This window comes from Ursus arctos, unplaced genomic scaffold, assembly GCF_023065955.2.
Source record: "Ursus arctos isolate Adak ecotype North America unplaced genomic scaffold, UrsArc2.0 scaffold_2, whole genome shotgun sequence".
NCBI lineage: Eukaryota > Metazoa > Chordata > Mammalia > Carnivora > Ursidae > Ursus > Ursus arctos.
In genome coordinates, this window is record NW_026622874.1 from 77,847,330 (window position 1) to 77,875,022 (window position 27,693).

General features: G+C 50.1%; 1 protein-coding gene across 3 annotated transcripts in view; it reads left to right on the forward strand.

Moving 5' to 3' along the window:
- The window catches only part of ABCC1 (ATP binding cassette subfamily C member 1), a 131,215-nt gene that overhangs the window by 50,624 nt on the left and 52,898 nt on the right, over positions 1–27,693 (forward strand). For all 3 annotated transcript variants that reach the window (XM_026520254.4, XM_057315452.1, XM_044391560.3), the window contains exons 6-12: positions 8,147–8,208; positions 9,465–9,596; positions 17,996–18,226; positions 18,878–19,055; positions 20,397–20,558; positions 25,036–25,128; positions 26,916–27,119. In XM_026520254.4, the coding sequence (XP_026376039.2) occupies positions 8,147–8,208; positions 9,465–9,596; positions 17,996–18,226; positions 18,878–19,055; positions 20,397–20,558; positions 25,036–25,128; positions 26,916–27,119 (1,062 nt within the window). The remainder of the gene's footprint in view (positions 1–8,146; positions 8,209–9,464; positions 9,597–17,995; positions 18,227–18,877; positions 19,056–20,396; positions 20,559–25,035; positions 25,129–26,915; positions 27,120–27,693) is intronic.

Here is a 27,693-nt window from a genome sequence, read left to right on the forward strand (position 1 = left end):
GATCTGAGGCCTGTGATCAGCAGGGGAGGACACTGGCGGGTGCTTTCTCGGCCTGTATCCCGAGCACCCTCAGGGCTTGCATCACAGTGGAGCCCTGAAGATGCGGAGAGTCTAGCCCAGCTGCTCTCCTGAGGTCGGAGCCTCGGTCATATGCTGCTTGTCCTTGGAGGGAGCGTTCAGCCATGCTTCCGGCGTGGCCGGGATCAGGCGGGGCCTCCAGGGGAGCTGGCAGCGCTGGGCTTCTCTGGGCTCTCTCCTGCTGAGTCACCGAAGCCGGCGTCCTCCCCAGCTGGCCCTGTGCCCTTTGCATGACTCAGATGTCTTTTCTGGCCCGGGTTTTTTGGTGGGGTTGCTCCCCTCTCTCCTCCAGGCCCTGGGCTGCCTGGAATTTGGGAGTGGCTGACCAAGCCTCACAGGGCTCCCCTGGGGTTCCTGTCCAGCCCCAGCCTGTGATCCTTCAGCTTGCTGGCCCTGAGGCCCCTGCTTAGGGTGGGGCAGGTGGAAGGAGGGTGTTTCCGTTTGCACTTGGAGGCATCAGAGGCAAACGTGGTCATACCGTAGACCCCCCCCACTTCTGAAAGTGGGGTCTTCGAACCAGCTGCATCAGCAGGCCCCAGGTGCTGTTAGAAATGCAGAGTCTTATCAGAAAGAACGAGTTCTCAACATTTGCTACAACATGGACAGCACTGGAGGAGATAATGCTAAGTGAAATAAGTCAAGCAGAGAAAGACAACTATCATATGATTTCTCTCATCTATGGAACATAAGAACTAGGATGATCGGTAGGGGAAGAAAGGGATAAAGAAAGGGGGGGTAATCAGAAGGGGGAATGAAACATGAGAGACTATGGACTATGAGAAACAAACTGAGGACTTCAGAGGGGAGGGGGGTGGGGGAATGGGATAGACCGGTGATGGGTAGTAAGGAGGGCACGTATTGCATGGTGCACTGGGTGTTATACACAACTAATGAATCATCGAGCCTTACATCGGAAACCGGGGATGTACTGTATGGTGACTAACATAATATAATAAAAAATCATTAAAAAAAAAAAAAAAAAAAGAAATGCAGAGTCTTGGGCCGACTGAGCCCTGCTGGGTCAAAGTCTCATTTTAACAAGATCCATGGGTGGTTCACAGTAGAAAAGTGTGGTTTAGCACGTTTAGGAAAAGTGCTCCGCTCATTTGGCGTAAGAGGTAATTTTACCCCTGTCCATAAATGGAGTATATCCCCCCTCCCCAGGTATTTTGCTGGGAACATGTCAAACTCACAGAAAAGTTGAAAGAATGACACAGCACCCATCTACTCACCAGTCTGATTTCACTGTTAACATTTTGCTAACCTTGCTTGATCACGTTTCTGGACGGCCAGCCGACCAGCCCGCCAACCGGCTAAATTTTTTTGGTATCTCAAACTTACTCCAAAGTCCTTAGTATCCTTCCCCCAAGCACTTCACCGTGCAAACCATTAGCTAGAGTTCCATGTCTGTGTAACAGTTCTCTCGTATTTCCTTAAAAAGCAGGATTTACGTAGTGAAATTCCTGAGTGTGAAGTGACCGTTTGACGTGTGCTGACAAATGAGTAATCCAAGCCCCTATCAAGATCTAGAACATTACCAGGACCCCAGAAAGTTCCCTGCCGCCCCTCCTGGTCCGTCTCTACCCCACACACCCCAGAGGCAGCCACAGAGCTTGGACTGTTTAGGAAAGCGTCATAAACCCCGTGTTTAAGGCTTTTCTCCTTTATGCTTTCGGTCGTTAGTAATTCATTGTCATGTGGGGCTGGGGGTGGTGCCCGGTGCTCAGCCAGACTCTGAGGACTGAAATCAACAAACTTGACCATCGAGGAGAGGGCTGTGGGCTCGCCAGTGGGCTCTGAGGCAGGAAAGTGCTGGGGGCGGAGGGGCCGGAGGAGGGGTTCCCAACTCAGCCTGGGGCTCCAGGGCCAGCGTCCGGGGGAGGAGGGGCCCGCGTCCAAAAAGTGAGAGGCATCGGCCAGGCCAATAAGGCTGCATGGGAAGGTGCTCCCGGCAGAGGACTGAGCATGTGCAGAAACCCCCCCATATAAAGGAACTTGTGGGTTTTGGGAGCTGCGTGGTCTGCTTGGCTGGGCTGGAAGGGCCAGGGAGCCGAGTGTGCAAAGTCAAGGAGAATTGTGTGTCACCGTGAGGACTCACGATCTTGACCTGATGGAAGATTCTCAGTGTGGGGAGTGACATGCTCAGGTTGGAGGTATTTTGGAGGACCCCCCCGGCTGAAAGGAGGGGGGTGCGTGGGACATGGAGAGGCTAGTGGCACTTAACAGCCATTCCAGCAGCGCAAGTGGGTTGGGAGGGAGGCTGAGCTGGACAGCAACCCTCTATGTTGGTTTATTTTTATTTATTTATTTATTTTTTAAACTTAGTCCTTTCGAAGCATCTGGATGAGGCAGGACTGTGAGTCTCCCTTCATTGTACAGGTGAGAATACAGAGGGCCAGAGTGGTGGCGTTCACAAGGCTGGATCAGAAGCCCTTCTCTTGGGTTAGCTCACCGGAGTGTGCATCACCTGGGAGGCCTGGTACACCATGGACCACTGAGCCCCACCCCCAGAGTCTGCATCAGTAGATCTTGGTGGGACCCAGGCTTTTGCTTTTCTAACGGATTCCCCAGGCACCGTGTCTCCTGGTGGGGGGGGCCACATTGGAGCACCCCTGCCCTGAGCTGTCCTGCTGTATCACGCACCCCCTTCCTGCTGGGTGTGAAGGCAGTGCAGAGTGGGAGTTAACCAGCAGGAAACAAGAAAAAAAGCAGAATCAACACCAGAAAAGCGGTGCAGGGATCCAGAGACGGTGTGACAAGAAGGCCAGAGTGCTGAAGGACCCAGACAGCGTCCCCAAACTGCCTGGTGTGAGCTCATGAATGACTGGTCCTCGAAGAACCAGTGCCTGGGGCTATTGTACCAAATTGGTTTAAGCCACATGGTTTCTGCCAAATCAGCCAGTGCCAGATACAGATGCCAAAGAATGCGGCTTTCTCCGTACGTTGCATAAATCAGACTTTCTTCTCCCTCTGCCCTTCATTCAGGGCTTGTCCGAACTTTTCTCCTTTCTGAGTGAATGGGGGACCCGGTAATAAGTCTCCCCCATCCTGGCTTGGGAGCTACTCTGCTCCAGCCTCTGTGGCTGGGATGCCCGGAGCTGGCAGCTTTGAGAATGTTTTGCTTGGTTTCAGTTGAACAGGATATCATCTGGGTTCTCATCCAGCACCCATGCCCTTTGTTCTTCTTTAGTTAGCAGTTCTTGGCTACTTCAGAATTCGAATTGTCTATGATCATAGAAGGCCTTCAGTGTCAGATAGGGACTTCCAGAAACCAGCTACCAAACTTAGAGGTTTCCTTCTCTGTGCTGGTGACGTGGGCCTTCTGTCGGCCTGGTGTGGCTTCTCATAATCTGAAAATCCCTGTTTGGATCCAAAGGAGGGAGGAGGCGAATTGGACAAAGCTCTTGGAGCATGCAAATTAGGAACTGTGAAATGGTCTTGTAAACAATGCGATCTCATTGCATTTGCTGGGAGAATTTTCTCGCAGCAGCTGGGATTTTCACTGGCCAGAGTGAGGATTAATCTTTTCCCTCAGGGCTATCGTTTCTTACAGTCTCAGGGGTACGACTCCGTTTGTATATGGGAGGGTGGAAAGGGAATGAATTTGCCTTCGATTCCACAGTCAAAACGTTGCTTCGTTCCTGCCCGATGGCTGGAGTTGCCTAATTTTGAGAGAATGCCAGGATTTGGGGACCTCGCCTGTTGTGCGTGTGCCTAACACCCTGCTGTTCGCTCCGCGTCGCCTTGCAAATGAGAAAAAGACATTGTACCCTGTGTGGGTGGATGAATTGGGGCACGGCCCTGCCTCCTTTGGGCTGATGCAGCCCCTTACAGGCACGGGACTTGGCGGGGGGGTCTCATTGAGGTGGACACAGGCTGCATTTCGGCCCCCACCTGCCCCTCCACTGGGCATCTCTGCAAGGTCTGTAACTCGCACAGCGATGTTCCACGTTGATGCCGAGACTGAGAGACCAGGTTTGGAGGCAAAAGGCCGTCATTTGAGCTCTGGTTTTATGCCTTAGTGACCTTAGTGACCCCTGTTTCAGGGTGTTGTGAGCTGTGATGTGAGCAGGGCTTAGCCTAGCCAGCTCTCTCTGTAAGGAGCCAGACAGTAAATATTTCAGGCTTTGCTGACCACGTAGTTTGTGTTGCAACTACTCACGTCTGCCGTCGTGGCTCAGGAGCGGACGTAGACAGTATGTAAATGAGCGGGCATCGCTGTGTGCCAATCACACTTTATTGACCAGCAGCCAGCCTGTGGGCCTTTCTTTGCCAGCCCTTATGGAAGGCATCTGGCACGGTGCTTGGTGTGTCGTGGGGCTGCGAGAAATAGAAGACATTATTATTGTTTCAGATTTTAGTATTAATACTGTGTCTTCCAGCTTTCACTGTGTGCCAGGTACATGTTAAGGAATCTTAACGTGCTTCATCTCATTTAATCTCATCACCAGGTACTTTGGCTAAGGTTCCACAGCTGGTAAGTGGCCGGCCTGGGATTCAGAGCCTCCCTCTGACCTCCTTGCTGTTGGCCACCTCCCGCGTAAGCAAGTCCCCGGCCCCCAGCTCTCTCTGGCACCTTCATTTCTCTTCTCTGTTGTGGCGCTCCCGTTGATCCTTATATATTTATTCCCGTTGGCTTGCTAATTGCCCATCCCCCCCCCACCCCGCGCTCCCCCCACCCCCAGGTGAGAAGCGTTATCAGGTGGGGACCTCGCTGTCTTGTCTCATGCATAGCTCTGTCCCCAGCCCTGAGCTACCTCCTGGCATCTAAGTAGGCCCTCCGTAAATATTTGCTCAAGAAATAAATGAGTCATTGTCAGCTGTGTCCCACCCCCTTTCCACTTCCCCTTCCCCGCTGGGACCCCACCTTGTCACACTGGGGTGGAACTGGGCTGCAGTTGAGGAGCATTTGAGATTGACCTGATAACCCACCCACCACCAGCCTCCAGAGCAAATGGCACCGCCTCCCCTGAGAATAACGTTGCCGCCCTGGGTTGGAAAAGCTCCAGCTTACAGCACAGTCCCACAGACTCATTTCGCTTGTCCCTCCTAGCAGTCGTGTGAGGTCGGCTGAGCAGCCACACGCACCACTCCCATCTCCCAGATTCGAAACCGAGGCTTTGAGGTGGAGGGACGTGCCCCAGGTCGTTCAGCGAGAAAATGGCATCCCGGGGATTTGAAACCTGGCTCCAAAGTCTGAACTTACTCTCCTTTAGGTTGGTCTGGAACACAGGTCTTTGAGGCAAACAGCATCTGATTTCCTTATTATAAATCTCCTGAGGCCAGGGCCCCAGCCCAGAGGCACCGATCTAAGCTGGCATGGGGTGGGACCCTGGCCCACCCGTGTTCCTCAAGCTCCACAGGTTGGAATCCGGCGCAGGCAGGACTGGGAACCTCCTGACACCCCCGTGGCCCCAGAGTGGAGCCCGGTGGTTCTGGGCCCATGATGCGGGTTGGCGTCACTGGGGAAGCTTGTCATTTAGCTTTTTATGCTGGAAGCTTCCCCACATGTACAGAAGTAGACAGCAGCGTATAACAGACGCACCTCACTGTGGAGACACTTCAGTACATATCTCTGAAAGATAGGGATTTAAACATATCTAGTAACTTTTTATTTTGAAATAAACTTGACTTACCAAAGGTTGCAGAAGTAGTAGAATTCCTGTCTGCCCTTCGCCCAGCTCTCCCCAGTGAGAATATCTGAAAGATAAGGATTTTAAGTAGTATAACAGTGACTCCGCTCTCTGGCCTAAAAGCATTCATAATAATTGTTGGGTATCGCCAGGTATTCCAATAATCCACTGTGGTTGCAAAATGGCTCATTGTCTTAATATTCTGTCATTCATCCTTCGTGTATTAGCTGGACTATTTTTTAGGCGAGGAGGGGCCAAGGGGGAGAGGGGGAGAGAGAATCTTAAGTAGGCTCCGTACCCGGTGCAAAGCCCTATGCGGGCCTTGATCTCATGACCCTGAGATCATCACCTGAGCCGAAATCAAGACTTGGACGCTCAACCCACGGAGCCACCCAGGTGTCCCGGTTGGACTATTTCTATGCAGACACTTCCCCTCATCTCTTTGGTCACCCTGTAGTGAAGTTCATTTAGAAAACGTGGAGAACACGCTTGTCTCCTGCCCTTTCCCTGTTTTCTAAGACGGCGGCTTGGTTCACGTGCATCTTTTCATAAACGGCACCAAGGGGTTGCCTTTTGTTTTTCGGTGTCATTGTGAGAATGTGTCTTTAAACATATATGATCGTCACAGTCCCTTCTACTTACTTTCCTGATCGAGGCTCACATCATCCCTTTTTGGGCAAGTTCGGAGCCACTTCTGGTTGTTTCTGAGGCCTTTTGACTCCACACGTCTTTAGCTTCCGTGGTATATCAGGTGTGACAGGACATTCAAGGCTTACCTGGGACATTTCCTGCCAAGCCACTTTGCCAAGGAGACTCTGGGAGTGAAAAACAAACAGAAAAACTTGATGCCCTCGTCCCACCCCAAACCAGCTTGATCGGAATCTCTCGGAGGTGGGGACCAGGTGTGGTGTTGTTTGTAAAACACCTGCATCCTGGATGGAAAAGCACTCTGGTAGAACGTGTGCGCTTGTCCGGCTCTCCAGTGCGGTCTCTGAAAAATACTGGAATGCGGAGCGGCCTCCTCTGTTAGAGACCTCATCACTGCATGGTGCCCCCCCCCCCTTCACGAAAGCATGTATTTCACAATATAGACCTGAATGTATCAATGTGGAAAGTTGGCCCTCGGGTGTGGTCTCAGAGGCTCCATGCTGACATCCCTTTCCTGGTGTGTGTGTGTGTGTGTGTGTGTTGTTGGAGCTCATCTCTGTGCCTCTGGGAAAGAGGTTCTGTGAGAGCTTGCTTGGAATGTGTTGATGACTTCCCTTTGCACTTGCAGTGAAGACCAAAATCCCTTATATGGCCTCCAGTGTAGACTGCTCAGCTGCCTCTTGGTTCCCGGAGTAGGTTATGCTCCCTTTTGCAGCAGGACCTTTGCACACACTCTCTCGCTGCCGAGACCGCCTTGCTCCTCCCCTTTCCTTGTTTTCCTTCACTCGGTTTTCAGACCCCAGCTCAGGGATACCTTCTCTGACCTTTGTCGGCTGGATCAGCCGCCATCCACTTATCGGCTCTCTTGCTGTGATCTCCCTAAGATACCAGTGACCTCACTGGTGCACTGACCTAGCTTCAGGGGACGATCCTCACTGCAGTTGGGGTTGTGTGTTTGCTCACAGGATCATTTGATTGATGTCTCTTTTTGAAGCCTGTTAGGGGCTCACAGTCTGTGTCCCCTGCTTCTAGCTGCGGGAGCCTGGCGAGATCATTCTGTCCCTCTGCTCTTCTGTTTCTTTAACTCCAGAGTGAGGATGATATTTTTAACTACTTAGTAGGATGGTTGCAAAGATTAAATGCGATCATTCGTGTAAAGCACCTAGAACAGAGCTAGCTAGTAGAGAAGTTAGCAGGTGTTACTATTACTCTAATACACTACAGGCCTCCTGAAGGCAGGGTTGTGTCTGCTCAGATTTATATACGTGGTGCTGGACATGTCATAGGTGCTCAGAAAATATTTGTTGAATGAATGAATGAAACAGGAATAATAGTAATTAGCACCCTCATAAGGTTCTGCGAGGATATAGGATAATGCTGGCACTTTGTAGAGTAGTTGGTGTTCAGACAATATTTGTTGAATGAATGATCAGTGAATGAATGGGGTAACGTCGGGGGATATGGGCACACCACACTCACCGGGTTGTTGTGGGAATGAATATAAGACAGGGCGGGTAGGTGGCACACGGTACCACTTTTGCACATAGTAGACACTCAGGATATATTTCCTGGGTGAAACTGGGGAGCTGCCATGTGTTTCTTTGAAGGTTACTGCGGATCAGGAGAGACACCCTTTAGGGGTGTGAGTCATCGGTGTGAGGGTGACTCCTGGTCCTTTGGAGAGTAAGACCGCTCTGCTCACCTGCTTGTTGCCAAGCGCCGGCATAGATGAGAAGTTTGACTGACCATTTCCTATTTCCTCCCACCCCGTGTGTTCTCTCCACTAGAATCCCTGCCCGGAATCCAGCGCCTCCTTCCTTTCCAGAGTCACCTTCTGGTGGATCACAGGGTAAGGCCAGCCTGGTGCCTTGGGCCCGCTGTCCCTCCATCACCCTTCACCTGTGTGCTGAGCGTGTCTGCCCCGCGCCTGGGGCTCAGACACTGACCTTGTGCCCAGTGCACGGACTTGACGTGCGTGAACCATACACGGTTTACACGTCTGTGCGTGGCTTCACCCAGGGCACTTAGAAGCCGTGCGCTCTTGGCTTTTGGATTTGGGTATTTTTTTCTTTTAATGTCAGGTATAAATACAGTTATTGGCATTGTTTCAGAGAAATAAAATTGCTATTAGAAAAATAATACCCGTGCCCCATAAGAAATGTGGGTGGGTAAGGGAAACATGCATTGACCCACAACCAAAAACACCTGCGGCAACACTCAGTTTAAGCTCCCTTCTTGTCCGTTTTTTTCTGCACATTGTCAGCATTCTTACCCAGGATTCTATGAATCTTTCTCCCCCTCATAAGCACTGTTCCTTATCTTTATAAACTTTGCACAGACTTTTTAAAAAATCAGATATTGTTCAAATTAACAGCTAAGGAACATCTCTGGGACAGTTGGGGTCATTTGAGTGTGGTCCGCAGATCATGTCATCCTGGCTTGTATTTCTGATTTTGATGAATCGCTCTCCTCTGTGAGAGCATGCCCTTTTCCTGAATGGGCTACACACTAACATTGAGGTGTGGAGGTGCATAGAGTCCACAGCCTATTCTGAAGGGGTTGGAAAAAAGTCTGTATGTGGATGTTTATACATAGAGACAGAGAATAGTATAGCAGATGTGGCAAAACGTTAGCAGCGGTGAGCTGGGGGAGGGGTAGGTAGGAATTCCTCATACGATTCATGGGATTTTTCTGTAAGTTTGGTATGATTTCAAAACAAGTTAAAGTGATAGGTTCACTTTCTATTACGAAAGCGTCCAAACACGTAGAAACACTAGTCTAATCAAGCTCAGTGAACTCATCGCTCGGATTTGACAATTATTAATGCTTTGCCCCACTGAGTCTTAAACACATTTTTTCAAAGTAAATGGAAGCCATTGTCATATCTGTATCCTGAATATTGTGTGTCTTTAAAAAATGAGGCCATGTTCCCTAGGCGACCTAATAGAATTAGCGTTGATGACTTAATGTGCCCAGACGTCCCGTGCATATTGCGATTTTCTCAAGTGAGTGCTGCTGTTCTTGGCAGGGGGCGGTGTGGGCAGCGAGGGTCATCATCCTCTTCCTCCTGACTCTCATCGCCTCCCCCTGGTGTTTTGGCCCCAGGCTGATGGTCCGGGGCTACCGCCAGCCCCTGGAGAGCACTGACCTCTGGTCCCTGAATAAGGAGGACACGTCAGAACAAGTTGTGCCCGTTTTGGTAAAGAACTGGAAGAAGGAGTGTGCCAAATCCAAAAGGTAAGTGCGAGCCTCTTGCCACAGGGGAGAGCCGGGCCCTCTCTAGGACCACCCGGTCACCCCTTTCCTGCCACCATGGCTCGGAATGGTGGCGGCATCACCGCTTACTAGCTTCATGGTCCTGGGTGAGCTGCTTCGCTCTTCCTAGCCATGGTTGGCTCATGTGCAGAATCCAGGAAGAGCCTTCCACGTAGCTAAGGCAGTGGGTAGACAAGAAGAGTGAAAGATGTGCACGGAGCGGCTGTTGATGCTGTTTGCTCGGGCCCTCGGCAAGTGCGTGCCTGGGGCGCGCGACCCCACCCTGCCCGAGACAGCAGTCACCTTGCTGGTCTCACTGAGAGCGTCTGGCGTCCTGAGTGTTCTTGCCCTTCTCAGTGTCTTGGCTTCAACACACCAAGCCCGTCACCTGAGCAGGTGTTCTGCCAAAGAAGCCCCCATCAGAGGTGCTTTTGACTAAAGTTTTTAGAGTGGAAGGCACAGAGGGTTCTGTGTAGCCCCTGCCTGCACACGTGCATAGCCTCCTTCATTTTCCGTGTCCCCCAGCAGAATGAGACATTTGTCGAAATTGAAGAACCTATGCTGACACATTATGATCACACCTGAGCCCGTAGTTTGTATTATGGTTCACGCTTGGTGTCCTGAATTTTATTTATGTATTGTTTTTGAAGATTATTTATTTATTAGAGAGAAGGTGTGCCTGAGCAGGGGGAAGGGCAGAGGGAGAAGCAGGCTCCCCGCTGAGCAGGGAGCTGGACATGGGGCTTGATCGCATGACCCTGGGACCATGACCTGAGCCGGAGGCAGACGCTTCACCGACTGAGCCACCCAGGAGCCCCGGTATCCTGAGTTTTAGACACTCCTCCCACGTTAGCTGTGTGCCATCGTGTGACCTCTGTCATCAGTTTATTTTGGGAATCAGGCCAGGGCCTCCCCAGCACATACTTGATTTCGTCAGACCTAAGACGTCCTCAGTTATATGAAACAGCATTGTATTACATGCTGGTAAGAAAGTAGAGTGGCTGTAACAGGAGTGTAGGTCATTGACTTAGCGTGTGTCCTGTGTCCAGAGGAGGCATTTGAGAACTTGTGAGTGACATGGGGACAGTAGAGGGTGGTGGTAGGAGCAGGACAAGCAGTGCCTGTCATTACTCCTGTGGTTTTAAGGGGTGGGCCTACTGCTGACCTCTTAGCAGTGGCTGACGATGGTGCCAGCCTGCTGTACGGCGTTTCCCACAGACCAGTTGTCTTTCCAGAAGAAAAACCTAGGGCTTGAGGTTCAGTTGCCAGAACACCCAAGTTATAGGTCTTGGGTCAGGCCTGGCTGGCGGGTGGGAACTGGGGACATTTGTGCCGTTGGCCACTAGGACACGAGCAGGGGCCCTTGTGACACTGAGGTGGTGGCCCATTTGGGGTGGCCATGGACACAGGAGACACTGTCTTAGGGGAGGCAGGTTGAGCATAAGGCTCTGTGGGCAGGCATCGTGAGATGGGCGGGTCCCTGGTTCCATCCCCAGCCTGGCCAGTGGCATCCTTGATGAGCAGGTTGCTACAGATGGTGTGGGAGAGGTTGCCCCCGAGGCTCCATGGAAGGAGGACTGGGCTTGAACAAGAAGCTCTAGCGCCAGCCCAGCCCTTAACTGATTCATTCAGTAGATCTGACGTCTCCTGCTACAGTGCGGTCTGTTCAGGCCCTCTGTGTTCAGACGGTGGGACCAAACAGACTCCTCGTTTGGGGCCACCTTACTTTCCTTATAGGAGACAGAGAGGACAGGAGTCAAACATACACCGATGGGGAAAGTTTTGGAGAACGTCGAGTTTTACGAGATTACAGCAAGGAAGTAGGGCAAGAGTGGCTGTCTTTGGGGATGGCCTTGCTCAGAAGGTGACATTTGAGCAGAATTTCGTGTTGAAGGAGGTAGTGGGTCGAGTGCATGTGTGTGGGAAGGGTTTATGGTCAGAGGGAACAGCTCATGCAAAGGTCCTGAGGTAGAGGTGAGTCTGGCGTGCTTATGGAGAAGGGGGGACAGTGTGGCCTGAGTGGAGTGTGTGAGGGCCAGAATGGAAGGAGGTAAGGTAGGAGAAGCATTTGCAGGGGTCTCACCAGCTGTGCCAGTGAGTTAAGGTTTGATCCTAAGTGCAGTGAGAAGTCACAGGTGGGTTTTATGCATGCCAGTGGCATGTCCTGAGTTTTGTTTTATAACCATTGCGGCTGCCCTGGGGAAGGTGAGAGAGGGGGCAGGGAAACCAGGGTGGGGGCCTTAGGGGCTGTCGCTCAGGTCCCTTTGTGCCCCAGAGCCCCTGTTTTCTGCTCGGCTTTCTGACAATTCAGTGAGATACACATCATGGATAAGCCCTGTCATGGGCTTGGGTAAACCCTGGGCAGGTAGTAGTATACAAGTTGTGTTGATTCATCTGGACGCGGCACCAGGTTGGGCGTTCCCATCTTGCCTGTGAGGACGTGGTGAGCTCTGGCTCCTTGGGCTCCAACACGGGCCACCCGGAGAGGCACTGGCTCTCTTAATACCTTGGTTCTCAGCTTGGGGGTTCACTGTCTTGGGTCACTGGCAGGTGAGTCATTGGCTCTGCTGCAGAGGCACAAACCAGATCTGGCACCTGTAACCCCTATGGACATGGTGGGCGAAGGGAAAGTCCTGTTCTCAGCTGGGATTCCTTGGTGTGGCATCTTGTGGCCAGGCCTCTTCACATAGCTGGGGAACAGGCTGCTGGTAGGAGGGAGAAGCTATAGAGGGGCCCTGACAGACCTTGTAGGGTGATGGATGTGTTCACCATCTTGAATTTGTGGACAGTTTCACAGATGTATGTATCCATATAGGTCAAAAATCATCAATTCATACGCTTCCAATATGTGCAATTGAGCATACATCAGTTAAACCTTAATAAAGCTGTATACATATATATTTAAAAAGCAGAAAACGTGCTTAAAAACAGGGTGACCATTTTTGCTTAATTGTCTCCATTTTGTAAAGGAATACAAACAGAAAATAACAAAAAACAACACAGACCGCCAACACGCCCATGCTGAACTGTGGTTCTGAACCTAGCAGACTCACTCTTCCCTTGAATATAAAGATTTTCCAACATCAGTGCAGTTACTTTAAGGTAATAATGTCAATAAAAATAGTGCACCCATATAGCTAAAATTATAAAAATTAACAAAATGCCCTCATTAGGCTTTAAAGGAGAACGGAAACAAGGGATTTGTAATAAGACCACGTCTATTTCAGTGAGTAAATGCTCAGGCACCCGCTGGGAGAACGGAACAGAGGGTCGCTGCTTGCCCCTGTGACAGCTGCAGATCCCTCCACATCTCTAGAACCACCCTCGGCCCCCTCACGAAGAGGTTTTGCAGGGTCGTGGCCAACGCCTGGCAAAGTTCTGCATGAAATACACTCTCCCCTTCCTTTTTTTTTTTTTTTTTTTTTTTAAAGATTTTATTTATTTATTTGACAGAGATAGAGACAGCCAGCGAGAGAGGGAACACAAGCAGGGGGAGTGGGAGAGGAAGAAGCAGGCTCACAGCGGAGGAGCCTGATGTGGGGCTCGATCCCGGAACGCCGGGATCACGCCCTGAGCCGAAGGCAGACGCTTAACCGCTGTGCCACCCAGGTGCCCCTCTCCCCTTCCTTTCAATAGTAGTTGCATTCCTGAAAAAAATTCGAGGTGTATTTCAACTTGCAACAACAATAAAATACACACTATGGGTTTATGTCTGAAAACAGAGTTAGATTCCACACCTGGGTAATTTCAGGCAGGCTTTTCAACTTACATAGACTCCTCTTGGGCTCTTTTTTGGGGGACTGAAGTTCTGTAGGTTACAGAAGACAGAAGGTCTGGTGTCTGGCCCAGTCAATTGCCAATCAGAATGTGTCATTTGCAAAACAACCCCTTTTGAGAAGCTCTGTTTTTGAGGAACAGAAACAGAAAGGTGGAGGGGGGGACTTGAGAAATGGGTATGGTGGTGGTAGAGGAAAGCTTGAGTCATTTGCATTCCTAAGCAACACATTTAAAATCCTGGCAGGGCTACCTGGGGACAGGGGGTGGGGGGGGGGACACACCCACACCCACACCCACACCCACACACACACACACACACCCACACACACACACACGACACATGCTGTCCCTGAAAACTGTCCTTCCCTATATCCTTAGTGCTAAGAAGAGAGAAAATGGGCATCAAGTTTGTAAAATCCATTCTCTGCAATTGTAGGTCAGGTCTGCTCTTCCGTGTTATATTGGATATTTATTACGGGTCGAAGAGCAGGAGGACGCTTAGAGGACATCCAGAAATGTAGAAATTTCAGTTGAGCTAAGACCTTTTTTAAGCTTGAGATTTGACCTTTCCTAAAAGCCTTCGCGACAAGTGAGACAGTCCTCAGTAGCGCCTCGCTGCTCTTTGGTCGGTTCAAGCCCCCTGCAGTCTGCTCCCAGTGCTGTTAGGCTCCCCTGAGGTTCTTGCCTGTTCGTGGGAGGACTGCTAAACCTGATTTCCAGTCCTTAGCTCCAGGCCTTGCTCATCTTGTTGCTCCCCCCCGCCCAGGACCCTTTCGTTCTCCTGATTCTCTCATCCTGCAGGTCACTGCTTTGATGTCACCTCCACTGGGAAGCCCCCAAGAGAGCACCAGTAACAGAGTCTTGTGAAGTCATGCTTGCTAATTCTTTCATCTCATGAGGCTCTGTGATGGTAGGGCTCTGTCCAGAGTTTGACCCAGAACATGTGTTTAGTTCATTAGTGGACAAGTGACCAATGGGCATCTCTGCCCACATTGGAATCTGATCTACTCAGAGAGGCCCTTTTTCTGCCCAGCCTTCAGTTTACCCACCCCTTTCTGTTCCCTTGCTCTGGACGGTTTTCCCCTGACTCAGACCTTTCCCCTCCAACTTTCCTTTCCCCTCCCAGCCAGAGCTCGCAGATGCCCCGCTTGCTTCCTCTCCCCTCCTGGAGCACTTCCCTCCTTTGTAGGTCTCTTGTTCATGGGATAGTTTTCTTTCTTGACTTGGCCTTACCTGATCCTTCCCACTGTTCTTGACCTTGTCCACCCAGGCCTGAGCTTTCTTCCTCTCTGCCTGCCCGAGACCTTCCCCCTGACCCTTTGGCACCTGTCTCTTGGCCACTGGAAACAGCCCTGGGTCACCAGCAGCCCACGCAGGCCCAGGGCCAGGTCTGGCTTAGGAAGTGGTACAGAGAATGAACAGGGAGGGCTGAGCCACTCCCTTCCTCTCTGCCTGGCCCTCTTTCTTCCTTGCCAAGGAGGCCTGCATGTACTAAAAGGAATTATACTAAAAATCCCAGTCAGAAACCCAGCTTTAGGGCAGGTCGGTGAAGGGAGTAGGGAAGATCTTCCATGGTGACATTGACAGTGTGGTTGGTAGAATAATGCATACACAAAGATGTCCATGTCCTGATCCCCAGAACCTTACATGGCAAAGCAAAGGGCCTGACAGATCACCGGGTCCTTGTAAAAGGAGACAGGAGGTCGGGGAGTGGGGGGATGCTCTGCAGCTGCAACTGGCTTTTAATTGGAGGAAGGGGCCACAAGCTTGGGAATGTAGGAGGCTTCTAGAAGTTGCAAAACACCAGGAAACAGATTAGAAGGAATGTAGCTGTGTGGGCCCCCTTCCGATTTCTGACCCCCACAACTGTGAGACAGTAAGTTTGTGTTACTTTAAGCCACTAAGTTTGTGGTCATTTGTGACAGCACACATCGGAAGTTACACAACTTCTCACAGAGTTTAGGTTTTATTCTGGATTCAGTGGGAAGCTATGAGTTGAAGTAGGGGGACGATGTGTTTTTAGGAAGGTCCCACTGGCTGCTGTGCAGGAGCTTGGCTGTCAGGGAACAAGAGTGGGAGGAAATGAGGGAGTAGGGAGGAGACCCCAGTGGTGGTCATTTGCATGGGTCAGGGCCTTTGGGATGTGGACAGAGTGGATGGATGTGCACACATATCCTGGGAGTGGGGCAGATAAGACATACGCCTAATTAACCCCAGAGCATGGAGGAGATTCCCATTTTTCTGGTCCTTTCCTGGGGTGGGGGATGAGCCGAGGCAGATTGGAAGGCTATGGTTGCCAAGAGAGTGTCAGGTGGTTTAAATAGTCAAGTGTGTGGCATCGACGTGACAAGGGAGAGCCTTCTGAAATTGAATACTGTTCAATATACTCATGCCATGGAAGGATCCTGTAAATTACAAATGTTTGGTTAGGTGAGGATGAAGCATGTGTTTCAGTAGTGGAGCCCATGGCAGGCCATTTGAAGATGTTGACTTGACTTTAATTTGGGAGACAAGAACTAGGAGGTATGTCTGTTGCTGCATAATACATTGCCCCAAACCTAGCAGCACATTTACTATCTCACATAGTTTCTCTGGGTCAGGGATTCAGCCTAGCAGGGTGGTTCTGGCTCAGCATCTCCTAAAGTTACACTCAGAATTTCAGCTGGGGCCGCATCATCTGAAGGCTTGACTGGGGCTGTAGGCTCTGCTTGCAGGTTGCATGTGACTGGTAAGTCAGTGCTGGCTCCTGGCACCGTCTCACCATGGAGCTCCTCCAGTGTCCTCCTCTCATGGCAGTTGGCTTTGTCCAAAGTGAATGACCCAAGAGAGGGCAAGACAGAAGCCACTGTGTTTTCTATGACCTAATCTTGAAAGTGGCACACACTCCATTGTTTCTGCTATATTGTCGTCTGAGTGAGAGGGGATTATGCCAGGGGCCTGTGTGAGGGCTCCAGTTTCTCACCTCCTTGCAGACACTTGTTATTATCTGGCTTTTTGATGATACACCTTGTGGGTGTGAAGTAATATCTTACTGTGGTTTTGGTTTATGTTTCCCTGATGACAAATGATGTCAAGCAACACTTCATGGCCTATTTGCGTATCTTCTTTGCCCCTTTTTAAATTGGGTTGGTTTTTTTCCTCTGTATTATGTGGTAAGAGTTCTTGACATGTTCTGGTTACAAGTCCCTTATCAGATATTTCATTTGCAAATATTTCCTCTCATTCTGTGGGTTGACTTTTCACTTTCCTGATTGCGTCTTTTGAAACATGACATTTTTTTTTTTATTTTGACAAAGTCTGGTTGACCTTATTTTTTCTTCTATATGCTTGTGCTTTTGGTGTTGCATTTCAGAATCCATTGCCAAATGCAAGGTCATGAAGATTTTCACCTTTCCTTATTATTTATTTATTTATTTATTTGGGAGAGAGAGAGTGCACACATGTGTGTGCAAGCTGGGGAAGGGGTAGAGGGAAAGAGAGAATTTCAAGCAAACTTACTGCTGAGCATGGCGCCTGAGGCAGGACTCGGTCTCATGACCTTGAGATCGTGAACTGAGCCGACATCAAGAGTTGGATGCTTAACTGACTGAGCCACACAGGTGCCCTCACTTGTTTCCTTCTAAGAATTTTGTAGTTGTAATTCTGTGTTTAGGTCTTTGATCCATTTCGAGTCAATTTTTGTATATGCAGTGAAATAGGGTTCAGCTTCATTCTTTTGCACATGGCTGTCTGGTTTCTCAGTACCATTTGTTGAAAAGATTGCTCTTTTTTATTTAATTTTTTTAAAGATTTTATTTATTTACTTGAGAGAGAGTGAGCATGAGCCGGGGTGGGGGCAGAGGGAGAGGGAGAAGCAGACTCCCTGCTGAGCAAGGAGTCTGACTTGGGACTCTGATCCCAGGGACCCTAGGATCGTAACCTGAGTTGAAGGCAGACACTTCATGGACTGAGCCACCCAGGCGCCCCAGAAAGATTATTCTTTTCCCATTGAATGGTCTTGACACCCTTGTCAGAATTCAGTCAGGTTTATTTCTGGTTTCATTGATAGTGTGTGTCTGTGTGTGTGAATGCTTACCTCTCCTCATGCCTATCTTGATCACAGTTGTAAGTTTTGAAATCGGAAAGTGTGCATTCTCCAACTTTGATTTTCTTTTTAAAGATTGTTTTGGCTATCCTGGGTCCCTTGAGTTTCTGTATGAATTTTAGAATCAGCTTATCATTTTCTATTTAAAAAAAGAGTCAGCTGGGATTCTGAGAAGAGAGTGCATCAAATCTGTAGATCACTTTGGACCTCACCCTTTTCAATGCCCTTTGTGTATATTAACCCATTTAATTTTCACAGCAGCCCTGAGCGGGATCGTACTTGTATCCCCATTTAGCAGGTGATGAACCTGGGCTGGTTAGGGAACTTGCCTGACAGTCACATAGCTGGCTGGCCAGGGTCCTGAGTCTGTGCTCCTCAGCAGCGTGCTCAGCTCCTTCTCTGCAGTGACTGGTTTTCTTTGGCGGGGCCTCCCCGAGGGGCGCAGTGCTCTGGCCCCCTTCCCCCAGCTGGCAGAGTCCCTGGAAGACCCCACAACTGCTCCACACTCCTTGTGTTCCAGGCAGCAGGCGAAGATGGCGTACTCCTCCAAGGATCCCGCCAAGCCCAAAGGGGGCTCGCAGGTGGATGTGAATGAGGAGGCTGAGGTTTTGATTGTCAAGTCCCCCCAGAAGGAGCGGGAGCCATCTCTCTTCAAGGTGTTATACAAGACCTTTGGACCCTACTTCCTCATGAGCTTCTTATTCAAGGCCCTCCATGACCTGATGATGTTTGCTGGCCCAGAGATCTTAAAGTAAGACCCCTTCCCGCTCAGCGGGGCAAGTCTTTGTGTTCTTGACCTTCCACTGACAGTACTCCTAACCTCTGCTTTGGGGTAACGCGGCACACTCCCATGGGCTTAAAGCCAGGCCTCTCTGTCTTCACCCGCTTTGCCTAATGCTTTGCTTTGATACCATCTGAACTCAGGCCACTTTGGTTGCAAGTAACAGAAACCAATTTCCCCTGAAGCCAAAGGAGAGAAGAGAAGGATTGTCTAGGGAAATCAAGAACAAGAAAATGAGCCAGATTGCATCAAACTGCAGCCTGAAAAGAGAAAGTCACAAAGGAGGTCCCCTCCCTCCTCTGTTTACCTCTCTCTTTTTGTCTCTTGGGCGCCACATACTGCTTCTTTTTGCCATATTCTCTGGTCGCCTCCGGGTCACCGACTGGTGATGAGCCGGAGCAGTCAGTACAACAAGCCTAAGGCTCGGGCACCCTGTCACCAGCCGGCTGGGCCACCTGCACGGTCCCATCACCGCTGTGGGTTTGTTTTAACACGCATGAAATGGAACGAGTAACACCCCCCTCACCTGGCTCGGGAGACAGTCGAGATGCGGAAGTGTGAGGACTTTTCCCTTGTGCGTGTGCGTCAGGCTCCCATCGTTCTGTCCTTGCTCCCGTACAGGTTGCTCATCAACTTCGTGAACGATCAGAAGGCCCCGGACTGGCAGGGCTACTTCTACACCGTGCTGCTGTTCGTCAGCGCCTGCCTCCAGACCCTCGTGCTGCACCAGTACTTCCACATCTGCTTCGTTAGCGGCATGAGGATCAAGACGGCCGTCATCGGGGCCGTCTACCGGAAGGTGGGTGCGGTCGGCCGGAAGGCAGGTGAAGGCGGGGCCTGACGCCCGGGGGCTCACATTGACCTCTCCTGCTGTAGCCTCAGAATCTTTGGGGACTTGGCTAGATCACCCCAGGGCCACCGTGAGGGTTTCAAGCCCAGCTTCTGGAGCAGTAGTGGGAGGGTGGCCCACATGACGGCAGCTGGCAAGGATTGACCATCAGGCAAGAGACCTTAGCAAAGGTAATGTGTAGCAGCTCCTTAACGCCTGTGTAAGCTGCACGAAACTGAATTTCTTAGGTGGCACTCGGCTTGGGAAAATCCAGGTTCAAATCGTCGTTCTGGTGTTGATATTCTGAGCTTTTTCAACTCTGCATTTGAACTGAGCAGGTGGTCCTTTCCCTGGATAGTGGAGTACTTAGCAGGCATTCGTGCACGTCCAGCTCTGAGGGAATTTCTTGGTTCTTTCAGTTTCTTAGCTTCTGGGGCAAAGACACTGCCTGACCCCATGTGTTGAGAAGAGACTGCCTAGCAGATAGTCAGGAGATGTGGGCCAGTTTATTGGTTCTCAGCCCTGTCTGTAAGTTGGACTTGCCTGGAGAACTTCAGCAGCTCTCACTGCCCAGGCTGCACCACAGACCGACAAAATCAGGATCTCTGAGGGTGGCACCTGGGCACCAATTTCTTAAATTCTCCGGGTGATAGTGTGAAACCATGTTTGAGAACCAGGACAATGTTTGGAAAATGGCTGGAGATGTTTTTTGTTGTCCTAACTGGAGGCGGAGGCATCTAGTGGGTAGAGGCCAGGGATGCTAGAATACCCTACAAGGCACAGGCCAGTCCACAAAGACATATCCAGCTTCAAATGTCAGTAATGCCACGGTTGAGAAACCCTGACCTTGATCTTGGTCCTTGAGTGAAACCTGTGGACCAGCAGCATCTGCATCATGTGGGACCATGTTAGAAATTCCGTGTCCGAGGCCCCACCCCAGTCCTACCAAATCTGAAATGACACTAACAAATTTCCATGGTGATGTGTGTGCACCTTAAAGTGTGTGAAGCCCTGGTTTAGGTGGCCTCGGGGTCCCTTCTGTATTGCAGAAGTCAAGACAAGAGAGTGAGCGTCCTTGATAAGAGCTGGGGCTTCAGCTGGGACAGGTGAGCTGGGAGACCTAATAGGGGTCTCCATAGTGATGGTGGTGTGGGCTCAGCAGTGAGACTGCCTGGGTTCAGATGTTGCAAGGCTGGAGAAGAGAGAGAGGCTTTCCACTCTTGAGCTGTCTTCTTCCCACATGGGCCTGGGGGGAGGGCCCGGGCTCTCGCCTGCCACACTCACTCTCTTTCCCTCTCTGTTGTCCTGCAGGCTTTGGTGATCACCAACTCAGCCAGAAAATCCTCCACCGTCGGGGAGATTGTCAACCTCATGTCTGTGGACGCCCAGAGATTCATGGACCTGGCCACGTACATTAACATGATCTGGTCGGCTCCTCTGCAAGTCATCCTTGCTCTCTACCTCCTGTGGCTGGTGTGTGTTTGACGTCGTTCTCGTTGCACAGAGGGAGGGACCACCTCACGTGGGCAGTGGGGGTGAGGGAGTGGGTGTTGGTGATAAGAACCTCTGTAATTCACTGGGTTTTTTTTTCTTTTTTTTAAAGATTTTATTTATTTGACAGAGATAGAGACAGCCAGCGAGAGAGGGAACACAAGCAGGGGGAGTGGGAGAGGAAGAAGCAGGCTCACAGCGGAGGAGCCTGATGCGGGGCTCGATCCCATAACACCGGGATCACGCCCTGAGCCGAAGGCAGATGCTTAACCGCTGTGCCACCCAGGCGCCCCTGGGGTTTTTTTTCTTGACATCATTCACATTTTATTTTCTGGTCTGTTGGATAATTCCTGGATATTTTATCTGTTTCCTTGGTTGTTGGATTTACGCTCTTTTTGGTGGCATGACACTTATTTGTATTTGTCCTTCGTTCAACCTTATAACATAAACACCATATTTCTCCCACTGTATTTCCTCCCAAACACTAACCAGATTCCTTTATTCACTAGTCTCGAACCGTGTTGGTCAAGATTCTCTGAACTGCAAGGGATAGAAATCCATTTTAAAATAATCTCATAAGCAGGGTGCTGGGTGGCTCAGTTGGTTAAGCATCTGCCTTTGGCTCAGGTCATGATCTCAGGGTCCTGGGACAGAGCCTGGCGTTGGGCTCCCTGCTCAGCGGGGAGTCTGCTTCTCCCTCTGCCCCTCTACCCTGCTTGTGTTCTCTCTCATGTGGGCACGCTCTCTCTCTCTCTCTCTGTCAGATAAATAAAATCTTAAAAAAAAATAGGCTAAGCAAGTAAAGGGAATTTTGTGGGTGCATTTTACTGCAAAGCACAGGGTATGGCTTCAGGCATGGATGGATCCAGGAGTTCACACAGTACTGTAAGGACTCAGGCTCACTCTTTAATCATTTCTTGGCCCTACTTGCCTCTGAGGTGATTTCATTCTCAGTGGGATTTCCCTCGGTGGCTTCCATACCTTCAGGCTTTTATCATCTTTCCCAAGAGCAGTGTCAGAGAAAAGAGACTATTGCATTCCTCATTTCCTGAGCCCGAGTCCCACAGAGCCCTTTGCTTGACTGGGCACAGCCCCAGTCACATCCCTGTACCAATCACTGTGAACCAGGAGGCAGAGTTCTCTGATTGGCCAGCCTGGGCCACATGCCCTCTCCCCGGGTGATAGTGTGGAGGTGTGATTGACAGCCCCTCCTTATGAGGAGGGGCAGTTCCCAAAATGAAAAGTTAATGAGGTTCTCATGGCCTCCCCAACACATGCCTTATCCTTTGTCACCTCTGAGCCTTTCCGTGTGCCTTCCTTCTGCCAGGAATTCCTTTCTCTCTTTCGCTAAGGATGAAGTTCTACCATCTTTCAAGGCTGTGACAACTGCCATATCCAAATTCTTTTCCCTCTCGATTAGATGGATTTCTTCCTTTTTAAAATCCCAATAATTTAGTATAGGAGCGCCTCTGATATTACCTTCTAGAATAGTTTTTTTTTGCTGCTCGGTATAGCTGCCCCTCCTCTCCTGATAAGTGTGTTGGTTACTCATGGGCTTAGTGTCTTGGTGTTTTGTTTTGTTTTAAAGATTCTTTGTATGTATTAGAGAGCGTGTGTGCACATGAGCAGGGGGAGGGGCAGAGGGAGAGGGACAAGCAGACTCCCCGCTGAGCAGGGAGCCAGATGCGGGGCTGGATCCTGGGACCCTGGGGTCATGACCTGAGCCTAAGTCAAGACGCTTAACTGACTGAGCCACCCAGGTGCCCCTCAGTGTCTTGTTTTTGCCTTATTTTTTATTTCCCTTGAGTGTGGTCCCAGCAGGGCCTGGTGCCTATTAGGTGTGCAGCAAATTATCCGTTGATTTGACTGTAGTTTACATTTTTTTGTCTGTTTGTACAGCAGAAGATGAGTGATTATAAATTGTTTCTAGTACTGAAACTTAGAAATAAATATCAGAACTTAAATGTCTTTTTGGGCCGACATCTTGGGGTATCCACTTGAGAAATGTCAGCCACGGGTGAAATATTTTTGAAACACTTCTTTTAGAATCAGCCTCCAGAGTTGATTGATGAACCGTTAAGAACATTGTTTTGTTTCAGATGAGGGGTGCTGAATGTATTATTGACATTTGGGGCCAGGTAGTTTTTTGTTGGTGGGGGGCTGTCCTGTGCATTGCAGGACGTTCAGTAGCATCCCTGGTCTGTTTGCACTGATACCAAGAACACAATCCCCTCCCTCCCTCCCACCCTGGCCGTTGTGACCCAGATGTCTCCAGACATTGCCTGATGTCCCCTGGGGGCAATTTTTCCCTGTTTGGGAACCACTGGTTTCGATAGAAAATAGGCTTTCTCCGTTCGATCATTAAAAACACAGTCTAGGATAGTGATGGTGCTGTGCGCTCAGCAGTGAGACTGCCTGGGTTCAGATGTTGCCTCATCTGTTGATTAGGTTTGTGACCTTGGTACTTACTGTCGCTAAGCCTCATTGTGTCCTCATCTGCAAGTTGGTGCTGGTAATGGTACCTCTCATCATAGGGATGTTGCGATGAAGGTGTGAGTCAGTGCAGGTTACGTTCATAGAATGGTGCCTGGTGTATAGACACACTCAGTGTCTTTTTTTTTTTATTTTTAAGATTTTATCTATTTATTTGACAGAGAAAGACAGTGAGAGAGGGAACACAAGCGAGGGGAGTGTGAGAGGGAGAAGCAGGCTTCCCACCGAGCAGGGAGCCTGATGCGGGGCTCCATCCCAGGACCCTGGGATCATGACCTGAGCTGAAGGCGTGAGCCACCCAGGCGTCCCCACTCAGTGTCTTTTAATTAGTGTTTGCTTTCAGAGTTCATTCTGAAGGCTTTAGATTGTTGGTAGAAATCACCTTCATTCGTGAAGGTGGGTAAATCATCACCGGGTGGAGATACTTCGCAGAAACCGTTATGAGCAACAGCAGCATTTTTGGGGAGACTAGGAGTGGTGCCCCTGTGTGTGATGACTTGGAAGAGACTAGCATTCCTGGTTTTCCGAATGCTTAAGGTGAAGATAAAAATCACATTACCCTCTATTTCCATCTGTGTGTATCCCCTGAGTACGTGCACTGGGCCAGTTTCTAAAGCTGTCTCTTTTTAGGTGTGGAAGTTAAAAGGCAGAGATCTGTATCTTATCTTGGCCTCTTACCTATCTCAGGGGTACTTTCCTTGTCTGCATTTGGGGTAGTAGAACAAGTCTACAACTTCTTGTCTGCATATCACCAAATCCAAAAGCTCTGAAAGTTTTCCTTAACTCATGTGGTACCATAACCTGACCTGACCTGATGGGAAGTATTTATGATCTTGATTATCCTCTCAGTGCGAATATTCCTATTTTGCTGCGGAGAAATCAATACGTTTGATTACCGAGTGCTGTGCTAGGGCCCCAGGGGGCGTGTAATGCAGTATGTGGACACACCTGTGTCAGCAGTCCCCACGACCATGCCAGGTTGATGAGTTGCTAGGAGGACTCATGGCTCTAAGTTATTACAGCAGTAATAGCAAAGGGCGAAGGTGCAAGGGGAGGAATCAGGGGGAAGCAGGACAGACTTCCAAAAGTCCTCTGCCAACGGACTCACACAGGATGCACTTAATTCCCTAGCAACCAGTTCTCACAACGTGTGAAATGTTGTCAGCCAGGGACGCTTGATAGAGACCCAATGCCCAGGGTTTTATTGGGGGTTGGTCACACAGGAAGCCTCTGCCTGGCACATACCAGACTTCTAGACTTCCAGAAGACAAAGGGGGTGGGGGGTTCAGCATAAACCATTATTGTTTGTACAAAGAGTTGAATCCCAGTGAACCACTCATACCAGTTCTGAGAATAGCAGGAGCCCTCCCCAAATCCAAGCTCCCAGATGCCAGCCAAGGGCCAAATTTGTAAGCAGGCCTTCAAACAAGATAAACCATCAGGCTGGCTTTGTTGACTCTTCTCTGTTCAACGCCTTATTACCTTTCTGAAGTTCTTTAAAAAAAAAAAAAAAAAAAAGATGTATTTATTTGGGGGAGAGAGCGTGTGTGCATGAGTGAGGTGGGGGGGACTGGGGGAGAGGGGAAAGAATCTCAAGCAGACCCCCTGCTGAGCGGGGAGCCCCACATGGGGCTTGGTCCCAGGGCCCCGAGATCATGACCTGAGCCGAAACAAGGATTGGAGGCTCAACCGACTGAGCCTCTCAGGCGCCCCACCTTTCTAAAGTTCTAATTTCCAAAACTCACCTAGCCTCCAGGGTTTCAGGTAAGGGACCTGCGTGTTCTTAAAGGGGTTGTGAGACCCCAGGAGATGCTCAGGAATAAATCCGAAAATTCTTAACAGCCCATCGTCCGGTAAAAGTGACATAGCTTCCCTGAAGGCAATCAGCCAGGTCTGCAGGGTCGGCGTCGGCTGGCTCAGCCAGAGAAGCCCTGTGTTGAAGGCCTCTGTTCTCTTCCTTCCATAGAACCTGGGCCCATCCGTCCTGGCTGGGGTGGCTGTGATGATCCTCATGGTTCCCCTCAATGCCGTGATGGCCATGAAGACCAAGACCTACCAGGTAGGGTGTCTGTCTCCGTAGGGCTCCAGGCTGGGCTCTTGTTGGGGCCTTTCCATTTGGGTTTTAGCTGAGTTCTTCGCAGCCCCCCGGGGTTCTCAGCCCCGCATGGCTGCTGGAATCCCCTGAGGAGCTTTCCCAAATGCTGATGCCTGGGCTCCATTTCTGGAATTCTTGTTCACTTCATCTGGGGGGGGGGCCCAGGCATCAGTTTTTTGTTTTTTATTTTTTTTAAGATTTTATTTATTTATTTGACAGAGACAGCGAGAGAGGGAACACAAGCAAGGGGAGTGGGAGAGGGAGAAGCAGGCTTCCCACCAAGCAGGGAGCCCGATGCGGGGCTTGATCCCAGGACCCTGGGATCATGACCTGAGCCGAAGGCAGATGCGTAAAGGCTGAGCCACCCAGGCACTCCGGGCATCAGTTTTTAAAGCTTCCTGGGTGATTCCAATGGATAGCCAAGGTTGAGAGCTCCTGAAATAGATCTCAGGCCAGTGCCCAAAATCACATCTGTGAGTCTCTGAGAAGTTTCTTATTTCCCACGGAATCCAGTCATTTATGTGTTTTCTGTGCATTTTTGAGAGTTGAATAAAAATTACTCTGACTTTTTCCCCTCTTACCTTATGCTAGGCGTAGTGTTCAACTATTTTTGGAAATGTTTCGTACTTCTTAAGTTTTTAAATGTCCAAGTAACAGAGCTCATGCCTTCTCTTCATAAGAAATGTTCCGTTGAAAAGTGTATAGATTAAAAGGGGATATCCCCTTCCCTATCCTCTCCCTCCCAGTGAGCATGCTGGAGCAAACCCTTCTAGAACTTTCCGTGTATTTATAGAGAGAGCTGATTATACAGTTAGGTTTGGTGGGCCTAAGTGTGTTTCTTTGTGATGTTACCACCGCGTGTATTTTTATACGCATGGGTCCGTTTGGCAGCCTGGTCTGATCATTTGACACCACGTTTCAGGGATCTTTCCTATAATCTGACTTCATTCTCTTGAACTGGCGCCAAATGGTCCGTAACTGAGAGGGGCCAGAGTTTATTTCTCTGCTCCCCTGTTGATGGCTGTTAATGATGTGCCTGTGGAATTGGAAGTGAGAGCACGTGGCCACGTTGATGATGCAGGAGGGGAGATGAGTCCCAGGACTTGGGCCTTTTGGTTCGAGGTGCACCTCAACAGGTGCAGGTGGGAGGAGATTAGGCAAGGAAGGGGCCCTGTCACCTTTCGTCCTCCCGATGCCATGTAGGTTTCCCTGAGTGGCCCACTTTTGAAACAGCGTCAGTCGCTGGCTTCGACCTCACAGGACTTAAAAAGCAGCCTCATCCGTGACCCAGGAGTGACCAGAGCCCTGAGTGATGGGTTCTTGTGAGCATGAAGTGGCCAGATGCGTGTCCAATGCTTAGAAAAGTGCAAAAGGCAGTATGGCTCAGTAGAGAAACTAAGGAAGGCGGGGGGGGGGACAAAAAAACCCAGCATCGTTACCTCTCTTCCACTTCGATCAGCGGAGTAGGGTCCCTGCCCTCCTTCCCTGAACACCTGAGGGGTTCTTCTTCTTTCTGCTTCTCAAATCTAAATTTAATAGGTGTCTCCACATCCCGTTTAACATGATCCAAAGCCGGTTTTTTCCCTTGGTAAGAAGAGTCGTTTGTGCTCTCAGGGTCAAGAGGAGGAAGGTTCATAGGGATTTCAGGGTTGGCTTTTGCACCCTTCCTTCACGGATGGGGATGTGCTGGCCTGCTGCTGGGGCCAGAAGTGGGTCCCCCGCTGTGGTGCTGACTGCTCTTCTCTGCGAAGGTGGCCCACATGAAGAGCAAAGACAATCGGATCAAGCTGATGAATGAGATTCTCAACGGGATCAAAGTACTCAAGCTTTATGCCTGGGAGCTGGCCTTCAAAGACAAGGTGCTGGCCATCAGGCAGGAGGAGCTGAAGGTGCTCAAGAAGTCGGCCTACCTGGCGGCTGTGGGAACCTTCACCTGGGTCTGCACACCTTTCCTGGTGAGTGAAGCCACGTTCACCCTGGCCCACCTCGTTGGGGGTTTTGGTGTGTTTTCATACTTGAATATGTTCAAAAGGTCACGAGTTCAGCAAGGCCTTCTCCTACCACTGCTTTGAAAAATGGCCACCCCCCCCCCCCCACTTTATTTTATTCACAGCACTTAGCTTCCAGCCCAGGGATACTTAGAAGTAGCCAGTTCGAGATCTGCCTGTTTATAGGTTCATGAGATGAGAAATTTGTGCCAGAACGTCAGGCAGGTCTCTCTGCTTCCTTCGCAGAGAAAGTCTTGGTAAGAAAAACATGGCAGCAGAACTAAACTGTGCTCTTGATGCCATAGTCGAGTGACATTGTGGTGTTGCCGACCAGTCACAAGCCGGGGATTTGGCAGTGCCAAACACACTCTAAAATGTACTTACTGTCTGTCTGTCTGTCTCCAGGGGCAGCTCCAGGAAGGCAGGGATTTTGTCTTCTGTGTTCACTGCTATACCCTTAGTGCCTAAAATAGCTCATAGTAGGTGCTCAACAAATATTTGTCATTCGTTGGTAGAAAAAAATTGAAACCATACAGAAAGT